General features: G+C 39.9%; 1 protein-coding gene across 3 annotated transcripts; it reads left to right on the forward strand.

The window, feature by feature from the left end:
- Positions 1–1,108: 1,108 nt before the first annotated feature.
- LOC137282186 (monocarboxylate transporter 12-like) lies at positions 1,109–8,684 on the forward strand. 3 transcript variants are annotated; one of them, XM_067813918.1, is made up of 7 exons: positions 1,109–1,263; positions 1,730–1,849; positions 2,805–3,027; positions 4,483–4,626; positions 5,356–6,186; positions 7,967–8,017; positions 8,526–8,684. In XM_067813918.1, exons 3-7 carry the CDS (start codon positions 2,832–2,834, stop codon positions 8,666–8,668), a joined length of 1,365 nt encoding a protein of 454 aa, XP_067670019.1. In that variant the 5' UTR covers positions 1,109–1,263; positions 1,730–1,849; positions 2,805–2,831; the 3' UTR covers positions 8,669–8,684. The 3 variants fall into 3 exon arrangements, with proteins under 3 accessions (XP_067670019.1, XP_067670018.1, XP_067670017.1); XM_067813916.1 differs by having other exon boundaries at positions 1,135–1,259; XM_067813917.1 differs by lacking the exon at positions 1,730–1,849 and having other exon boundaries at positions 1,114–1,259.
- Positions 8,685–11,063: the final 2,379 nt, after the last annotated feature.

Below are 11,063 nucleotides of genomic sequence, written 5' to 3' on the forward strand. Positions count from 1 at the left end.
CTGGATGAATTTACGGTTCATCCCGATTCTCAGTCACTGCCTTTACAACCGAGTTTGCCCGTTTCAACACAGATGGCTGTTAGAAATTCGAAGGTTTGTTCGGAGAGCGAGGCTGATTTTATTGAAATCATACAGACAAACTGACAGGTGAGAGACTTTCAAAACATACGATTATTGCAGAACTCCTTCTAATTCTTTCAGGGTACCTCTGCATCATTTATGTTACCAAGTTAATCGGTTAGATAATTTAAAAAGCGAAAGTGAGTTGTGATTGGTATGCTCAACTTCACAGCGGAGACATCTAATTTCATCAAAAAGCCACCCAAGGGATGTAGTAAATTCATCTGGCAGAGACCTAGATGAATATGGGGTGTTGTGGACATGTAACCTGGAGATATCAAGGATAAAGATGACATTGTTTACTTGAATCCAGAGCACTCGTCTACATTGTGCTACGAACCGAGTTCCGTTGTTTAGAAGGATATGAATCCAAGTGTGGTGAGAGCAATTACGTTTTATGCGGGAATGTTTTATAGATGTTACTCACTGACTGCTTCATGGATTCTCCCATTATCCACACAGCTGTTTAGGCTTAATGAATTTGTATGAGTTTTTGGAGGAAAACTCGTCTGGATGGATAGATAAATAGAATCATGAATCATTATTGATTCATTATCAGACATTGAGGCTATTGAGTCAGGAGGTAATGAATCCAGAAATGATAACGCTTACAAAATTGTGAAATTGGACACACGTTTGAATCCTAAATATTTATATGTCATATGATTGTGTATGGGTTCCAGGCCATGATAATGTGCAGGGTCATGAAACGGTAGATATTTATCTCATGTACAAACAAATGCGTTTGATAATAATATTTCAATCTTCGCCAAGAGGTGGCCTTGTGAAATCCTTTCTCCGTGAAATGACAAATCCTATGAGATGATGGATTTACTGGAGGACATCTATACAAACTCTGTACTTCAGTAACATAAAAATGTAGATTCCGTCGTTGGAAGATTGCATGCGAGGTTATTTTGACTGTCAACAACAACAGCTGTCTAGATGCGTGTTGTTGATAAGGAAGTATCACCTCTTTGTGACCACTGAAGCGATAAGACGACTGAAAATGTTAGTGTTAAAATAGACAGAATCTGTGTTACAATACAACACTGCTGTAAATTTTAGGCCTCAACATCATCACACAGTTGAATCCAAAGGAGGATATACTAGTATTCTAGAGTGCATGACAACACCAGGCAAGTAGGACGCAATTTAAGTATAAATATGTGTGGCATTGAAAACGTTTTAACACATTTCCTCTTCTTTTTGATCACCTGGGGTGTTTTTGTTGTACGTACATCACATTTCGTTTGGGTCTTCTTTCATTGCTTGATGTTTTAATCCATTTCACTAAGAACCCCTTCATGTCACAAAAATTGGAGAAAACCAAATTCCTGTATTGTAAATCTAATCTTTATGTGCAAGCTTACCTGTAACAGTTCAAATTCAATTTATGTACTCGGCGTAGATGATTTTAGTCTAAGCCCTTCGTAAACTATCATCAAACTGGTTCATTGTAATATTGGTCATTTGAATAGAATATGCTCTGAATAAAGACACTAAATAATTTCAATGAGAAAAAAACAAACAATATTCCAATACAGAGATTCAGATTATGGCATTGAACGTTTTACACAACTTCTTTGTTAGGTATTGCAATTTTCAGACATCTGTCTCAGTCAAAAACACCCCAGATTTACCTCGACAACCTAAAAGTAGCTCTGTTGCTGCATTATTTCACATTTCCGTTTGCAACGTCACTGTCAACAATTACGTCGGCGAAAAGGTCAGTGTTATGGGGTCGATGCCAATTTTGGGTAATGGTCAAGTAATAATTTACAGTGTGTGTACAAAGTCTTTTGAATTTAGTCAGTTTGAATTTATTAGTTATTCTTGAGTGATCACCCGTGAAGGTCCCGGGGTAGAATAGGCCTTCAGCAACCCATGCTTGCCATAGAAGGCGACTATGCTTGTCGTAAGAGGCGACTAACGGGATCGGGTGGTCAGGCTCGCTGACTTGGTTGACACATGTCATCGGTTCCCAATTGCGCAGATCGATTCTCATGTTGTTGATCACTGGATGGTCTGGTCCAGACTCGATTATTTACAGACCGCCGCCATATAGCTGGAATATTGCTGAGTGCGGCGTAAAACTCAACTCACTCAATCACTCACTTGGGTGATCAGACAAACGGCATATGTTAGTTATTGACGGTCTCTTCATACCGTGTAGGGACTCGACTGGATTTACGTGTATCCATCTGAAATTGTTCATAACATTGTTATGGTAGAATGGTACTGTGATTTGAAATTACACTCGCATCTATTTATGCGTCTATGACCTTACAAAACAACAAGTGTCAGAAATGTACGTCGCCACCATAGTCATGGAGGCGTTCGAACGTTACCTGCAGGACCAGCGGTCAGGTCCTTCACCTTGTAATGATAGTGCTAAACCATCGCAGAAAGTGGCGTGAATCTTTGCAGCATTCAGTCTGGTGTTTTTTAGGTCGTAAACAATAGGTCATGTTCTGGTTTCAGTGACAAAGACTATCACTTTGCTTTACACATCTGTCCCCAAACGATATACATATATATTTCATGTCAGTTACTGAAAATGATGCCAACTAGTTGCATGTACCATAGGCAGTATATACTGGCACAGCTCAATGATTAATATGCATCGCAGAAAAGAACGCTGTCATGTACCAGCGTGGTATTTTGATCGATGTGCTTTGTAGATGTGCCAGTAACTGGTGCTGCTGGAGATGGCCCTATACAAGAACATGGACAGAGGATATGCGTGGGTGGTCCTGGTCAGCAGCTGGCTGCAGCTGGTCATTTGTAGCATCGTTTACTATTCACCAGCCGTGGTCACCATAGGCCTACTAGAGACGATGAAGGAAGGCGTGTTCAAGACATCATGGGTGGGGTCCACCTTGTATGGGACATACATGTTCACGGGTGAGAAAATTAACACTAGGCTGTGTTACGAGTGTGTATTTTCTGTATTAATTAAGTGATAATTATTGATGGGTCACATTTCATTTAATAGATGGTCAACACTTTTAGTATTCTAAATTTCCGGAATTTATCTGCTCCTAGTTTTCTATGTGTTTACTTCCGGGAGGGCATTCCACAGTGTTGACGATGTTCGTATGTGACCGAACTTTCGGGAAATGACTGAGTATGTATGAAAAGGCTGGTTGCCGTGTTGAGGGCGACACTCATTCACATCACGTTCACAACTGCATCCATCAACGCCTTATCTGCATCATCCACTGTCAGACCAATCGCTGTGTTTACATTCTGCATAGTTAATTATCTCTCGTACTGAGCCTTTGGTGAGTTTGCTATATTATATCTCGTGACCCATAGCTTTAGATTTTGTCTCATCTGTACTGAGTTTGTAATCAGTATTGTGACTATTGATTTGTGACTTTGTATACATTGCTCTCGTTGCATAATAATACAGAATTTGAACGTTTACGGCTTGTCTTTGTTCTGTCTTGCTGGTTCACATGGGGATTTCCTGCATCATTTGTCACGGTAAATTCTTAACCGTAACAGCTGCAAGGGTGCTCTGTGCTGACATGTACTTGTTTCACTTTGTGTTCATCCTTCCTTGTACCTTATTTGTGGAAAATACAGTCAAAACTATCAATCTGCCAAACTTTGTCCAAAATTTGTCCGAACTCTTGTAATGTTTTTAACGATGGAAGGTGATGTTCCATGAAAATGGTAACAGGTTGTCACTGTAATGTTTCCTTCTTCCTTATCTTTAAATCATACACAAGTGTGCATAGGTGCCGTTATTCCATAAACAGATCAATTTAGGACATTGCTCTTAATCTAACATCTTTTGACAAAAGTGGCTTTAAGGGTTCAACCAGAGGTAGTTTATAAAGAAGTAAGTTCTGTATAGCGAAACTATATGTTGGAAACCTTCAGTCGGACAAATCAGACCTTCCCGTCCCAAGGTAAAATGATACGAATGTTCTTGTTTGTTTTTGGAATATTGCAAATCTCTTTCTTTGACTTTCAAACATGTGATAAATCCCCTTAATCACTAACTCGCAAAATCTCACAATGTTAACATTCAGGATTTTTACTGAAGTAGTTCAACATATCGTGGTCAATGTTGTTAGAAAGCACTACTATGTGGTGTCGAATTTGTTGTGTGGAACTTACATATACATTGTACTTATATACTTGGTGTAGTCATGTCAGGATTTCAGTGTTGTAAACGCCACTTAACACAGGGCAAGAATAGATCAATAAAGAAAGAATAAATCAACATGGTACATTTATTTCATGTCAACAGCAAAGTATTTTTATTATTGCTGTTGGTTTCATCTGAAGATGTAACATCACCATAACGCGTCTGTGTGTTATTGATATTTCCCTACTGTCTTTCAGCCCCCTTGACCAGCTGTTTAACGAATGTGTTAGGGTGTCGCATTGCGGGAATTGTTGGGGGTCTTCTGACTCTGGTGGGCATGGTGGCTGCTTTCTTCGCCAAGTCAGTGGACGGGGTGATTGTGTCTTATGGGCTGCTAGCAGGTAAAAGGTCACATGTTGAAACATGTGGGCATGTTAATATTTCATAATGTCAGTGCTGAAATATAATTCGTAAAATCAGTTCAGCTGGTGCGTTGTTGAAGCCCGCACTCAGCAATATCCCCGCTATATGGTGGCGGTCTGTACATAATCGAGTCTGGACCAGACAATCCTGTTGTGAGGATCATGGTCATCGATTTGCGCTCTTGGGATACAATGCCTTGCATCAACCAGTTCAACGTGCCTGTTTGTTAACTCTTGCGCGACAAGTACTGTTTGAGTTAAAATCTGTGAAATACTAGTTGTTTTACTGTTCTTTGCTCTCATTTTTTAAAATATAGTTAACCTTTATTTATTGTAAAATTAGAACTTGTTTGGAGTCACGATATGGTTGAAATATTATTGCCGATGTGTACTCACCCACTATATCAGTGTCTGTATCCCATTTTCCCCTTTAGCCGTGGAGACACTGTAATAACAGGTCTTCAGCAAACATGCTTGTTGCGAATGGATTCCAGCGGAATTTCGTGGTGAGGCTGGCTGACTTGTTGATGCCTGCCAGCTCATCCAGATTGTGTCGAATGACACTTTCCATCTTGTCTATCACTGGATCGCCTGTTTCAGTTACATTTAGCTGAAATAATGCTGTGTCCTACGTTAAACAACAAGCAAACAAATCACACACATTGATGTCATTTTAATATGTGTTTACATTTGATGTGTCTACTCCAGCAATAGGATCGGCGTTAATGGACGTGTCCTCAGCTGTGATCATTTGCCACTACTTCGACAAATACCTTCCTCTTGCGTCGGGTCTTCAGATGTCTGGAGGAGGAGCGGGGATGCTCATGGGTGCTCCTTTGACGAGATCCCTCCTTGACACATTCGGACTGAGTGGGACGTTTCTTATACTGGGCGGAGTAGGAGCTAATGCATGTGTGTGTAGTATGCTTTTCAGACCATTATCACATGAGCAAGGAATAGGACGAAAGCCGAAGGAGACGACCGGAGACGTGGCTCGAAATCTTGTGGATCAAGAAGTACAACCAGAAGTCAGAACAACCTACGTGCAACGTTTCCGCTCAACATTCAGAGACACGTGGTCACTCCTGTCTAATTTGAGCTTCATCCTGTACGTCCTGTCCTATACATTATGGGGATTTGGAGAATCAATCATCTATGTGCATCTAACTAACTTTGCAGAGTCTAAAGGAACCAGCTCACAAAATTCAGCAATGTTGTTCACAGCAATAGGCATTACTAGTATAATAGCGCGAGTGTTGGCAGGGTTTGCTGGTACAGATCCCGCAATAGGGGTCTTCATGCTACATACAGGTATGTTGGGTGTCGCTGGTGTCCTGATCATGCTGTGCCCCCTTTTGTCGACTTCTTTGACGCAACAGTTTGTGTTTAGTAGCTTGTACGGCATCTTCAGTGGAGGGCCTATGGCGCTAGTGAAACCCATCATTGTTGACCTGGTGGGCGTGAAGCAACTGGCGACCGGATATGGAGTGGTGAATTTCCTTGGTGGTGTTGGATTACTTCTCGGACCTCCTTTTGCAGGTGAGTAAACACGCGTCATGTTGCAGGTGATTGAACCCTGCAGGACACCCCCGTACATACAAATAAACTGGTTAAAGACAAAAACAGAAAAAAGAAAGAAAAACTCAAAACCAAAACAAAAAAAACCCCAAAAACAACTACAGACCAAAACAAAACAAAAAGAAAAAAAACAAAACAAAAAAAAAAAAAAAAAAAAAAAAAAAACACAAACAAAAAACAACAAACAAACAAACATCGATATTCTGAACTGATTAAATATAACTTGTATTATCACATCACAAAACATTCTAATGGGACGTAGCTGTTAAATTGACTAAACAACAGTCTCTGTACGTGCCGACTGGTTACCGACCAACATCGCCGCTGTGTAGTGCACTCCAGAATTGTTTGACCGACTTATTCAACTGGATATAGGAATGTTAATTAGTTTTATTTGATATATCTATTCATCGAATCCCTGCAAACACACCGTACAGCGTGCTGTCTTACAGCGTGCACTGACAAACGGAAATCGTGGAAATCTCAAAATGAGGCTTGGTCGCTAGAACCGCATTTGTTAATACCATTGTCTTATGAAACAAGGAATTGGAATTTAGGGTAACCATAGTAACCAGTCTCCTTTTCACTTTGACAAGAGAAACTGCGGATGGGCTAGAAAGGAGGTTGACTGAACTGGTTAACGAGACGCATGTTTCGGTTTGTCTCATTATATCACGAAAGTGTGGGTGAGTGAGTGAGCTTGCTTAACAACAAGCGAGCTTGCTTAACAGGGCTGCACAATCTGAATTCACTTTACAGGAATATGAACATCTGTAAAATGTGTCATTGATTCCGGACACAGATAACGAAATGCGAAAATATAACTGTGTGTGCTTCTCCTGAATTTATAAGTAATCTCTATGTTGAGAACCATCTGACCAATGGTCTTCTCCCTTCCTAGCAGAAAGTAAAGACGTCTGCTCGGTGTAACATCTTCAGATTTGTAGCTGATCGTGATCGCCGAACCTTTTTCTTAACCTACCAGGACTATATTGAAATCGAACTACATGTTATAGATGTTGTATAGTGACATGGGGCTGCTATTTATGTTAAATGATTAACACAAACCTCCAACTTTCAATACTGATATCAAGTTACAGTATTCACAATTACATAATAAATGGACATAATGTCCAGATATTGCTCATTATGATCATAACTATCACCTTTTTAACTGATGTCTTGTGGCGGCATATAGAAGTTGTTACAGATGTCTAAGTTATTTTTTTATGGATTTAGGAATTCAATACAGAATCTCAAATCCACAAAAGTATAATGGACCAATTTTTTTGTTTGGGTTTAGGGTGTAAAGGCGACTAACGGGATCGAGTGGTCAGGCTCGCTGACTTGTTTCACACATGTCATCGGTTCCCAATTGCGCAGATCGATGTTCATGGTGTTGATCGCTGGACTGCCTGGTCCAGACTCGACTATTTATAGACCGCCGCCATATAGCTGGAATATTGCTGAGTGCGGCATAAAACTAATCTCACTCTAAAAACGCGTTATCTATGAAGTACTTATTCAGTGCCTCCACATATTGATGTAAACTCATGCAGTACCATGTGTCAGCATTTACAGGGAACGAGGGTTGCCTTGTGGGGAAAGCGTTTGCTGGTCACGCCGAAGAATCGGTACCAACGCGGATAATAATTATTTGTGTGAAGCCTGTTTGCATTGGTGTTAGATTGATACTGAGAAAAGGAAACTAACTCACTATTGATATTTCAAATTATTTCAGGATATATCATGGAAGTATCTGGGAGCTATGACGTAAGCTTTGCTTGTTGTGGTAAGCGGGTTTTTAAATGAATACGTTTTATTGTTTGTGTTACTGATTGTCAAGTTATTAGTCAGAGCAGTCTAGTGATTGAATGAATGACCATAGTAAATGCGTAATCCTATTGTGTTAAATGAAAATGATATAATGGCGTGGTTTGACCCTTTTGCTTTTGACTTTTCCATGCTTCTTGTTCTCATGAAGAGATTCATCCGTGCACACAATGAATATGACATGGAAAATTATTATTATTAATGCTGTGTCTGTTCCACACTTGAATATTTACATACCTTCGTCATACAACAGGGATATTGTTGTGTTAGTCCAAAACTGACTTTTTCCTTCGTGATGGACTTTCAATCAATTTGATCTTAATTCGATGTCCCATGTGACACAAGGTTATATGAAAGTATGAACAAAAACAACGCGGTGTTTTCAGAAAGATCAAAGCACATCTTGACCCAGTGCTGTCAATTTGTGTCCGAATATATTATATAACCGATGTGTTAAATTGTTTCAGGGAGTGCAATCGTGATAGGAAGTCTTCTGTCTCTGGGTATTCCGGTGTGTAAGAGACAAAGTACAACACGTGGCCAGAATATGGGCGTGGCAGTTGGTGAGGAAGAGTGCACTGCCGTACTATCTGGTACAGAGGGGCAATAAAGGAAATTACACATAATATTTGTATTTTCCAGAATCTCGTTTACACTTCTTACAAGCGGGGTACGATCGGTACATGCCAATGTCCTTTCCCAATTTGAACGGAGCTTAAGCAAGATGAAAAAGAAAAGTTCAGTGGAGATGTCATAGTCCCTGCAACTACCGTCACTGGGTTCCCGTAGGCTGCGTTTGACAGATTCAGACACGGGGCGTTGTTGCTCCCGGATATGAATCACTGAATTGCCAATTTAATTAAAATTTATGTCACTGCATTGTCCGGTCCGGATTCGATTCAAATGATGGGACGTATTCGGCTGCTAGTATCCATTCGATTTTTTTTGCTTGAGTTTTGAAACATTCGTCGAGACGACGTCATTAACCAGCATCCACATACGCATCGGCTATGACGTCTGATATATTGTGACATCACGACAGAAGAGGATGGAGAGGACAATTGATATAATATATTGGATAGCTAGTGCCGTAAGCTGTTTTATACTGCTTGTGACAATGAAACACACACTATGGTGCAAGCTGTTGGTGTATACTTTCAGTCCAAATTGACGTGTTTGACAAAGCATAAGAAGTAATTTCCTCAAATTCACCTGGAACGTGATTCTGTAATACCATCACCTACACACATAAGCAAATGTGTAGCTCAAAATCACCCACAGATGTGTTTCTATTTATGTATGTATTATGAGTGTATATGAGTAGCTTGTGCCATAAAGATACCGCTGAGCTGTTACTAAAATACATGGGATGTGTTAGTGCTATAATGTTTTCCATAAATATGTCATGCCCACTTGCATGTTCAGACCTCGGTAGTGGAACTTTCCTGTATAATGCATTTTTATGGGTAAAACACATATTCGAAGCACATGCCACATCTGCCATTGGGGAGTTGTAGTGGACGCGAGAGAGCTCTGGGGATGTCGTCGCCAGGGTCTGTGACGATAAGTCCGCCGTACGTAATAGTGGCGGGTATATTCAGTGAACACGCCATGCCCTCTCTACGCCGACGGTACGCTTCGATTCCCAAAGATCGGTTTGTTAAATGTTGAAAATCTGTTGCCTTATTTCCATGTGTTATTTAATATTCTACCATGAATCAAGAAAATACAGCGCATTGAGAACTACTTCCATTTGACCACAATGATGGCTGGTCATAACAACAACAACTCCATGGATTTTGACGCTGACTCGGGTATTTGCCACATAGATCTATGAAGTTTGACATTTTTGGATTGAACATGCGTCTGATTTCAGGGCGCTTCACTACGCATGTATATATATACAAGGTTGCCGCACAACTTCAGCTCGACCACCAACAGACGTGATGGAAATGCTGATAAAAAAAACATTTATTCAAACTCAAAAAATACAATAATATGATATTTCTTCGACAATTCTATGGGAATTTCACTATCGTATTACCCTCTATTATAAAAACATTCAATTACAATACACAGCCCCTAACATAAACAATATCTAACATAAATCAGAATGTCTTGCCAAAATACACCCCTATCTATACAAAATTGTGCAGCAAAACTTTAGTAAATATTTACCTACCTGGAATATGGTATATTTGTTTCCATTTAGAATGGGAAATTCGCAAGATAACGGTTCTGACGAAACACCAGATTTATGATACTCATACTCCATCATGTCACAATAATATCTATATGTAAAACATTGAACCACTAAGGCAGTCACTTTTATGTTCGTACACTTTGAGAAAAGCTTGGCCTCAATTCATCCATGATGAAAACAAAGTTTCCAGGAACCCCAAGTTAGTCGCATGAACACACATTTTGACAACACGGCGCTGTCACTCTTTTGCCGCATGCCGGGGTGGGGGCAAGTACATTAAAGCACAATCGACACTCGTAAAAAAACAGTTTTTGATGAGATACAGATTGTAGGTCTATCACAAAAGAATCTATTCTTCGATTCTGGAGACTTGACACCCAGTTCCACTTTCACGTCAAATTTAAAACTTTCGCAAAATATAAACATTTCAAACTGGTGTGTAACTCTACTTCCATGAAAATAAGTAGGTCAGACGATTCCATTATTGTGTAACGAAGGGGGTAGAATATCACGGGAAACAAAACAAAAGGCTGGGATGATAAAAATAAGCTCTTAGGCATTACACTATTGCATTGACTAAACAGTAGGCTGTATTTTTAGACAGAATATTTTTATGTTGAAATAAAAAATACGAAAGGCACCAATCACTCCCTTCACTGACGAGATTGACTCGCCTCACATCCTTTGCCGGATCACGCAGTGTCTTCTGCAGAGCGAGGAAGTTCGATTTTAAATGGAGTCATGGTAGAATCGAGATAAACCTACTGTGTTTTAAAATCGCGTTCGGTTCTAACTGAAATTT

This window comes from Haliotis asinina, chromosome 4, assembly GCF_037392515.1.
Source record: "Haliotis asinina isolate JCU_RB_2024 chromosome 4, JCU_Hal_asi_v2, whole genome shotgun sequence".
Lineage (NCBI taxonomy): Eukaryota > Metazoa > Mollusca > Gastropoda > Lepetellida > Haliotidae > Haliotis > Haliotis asinina.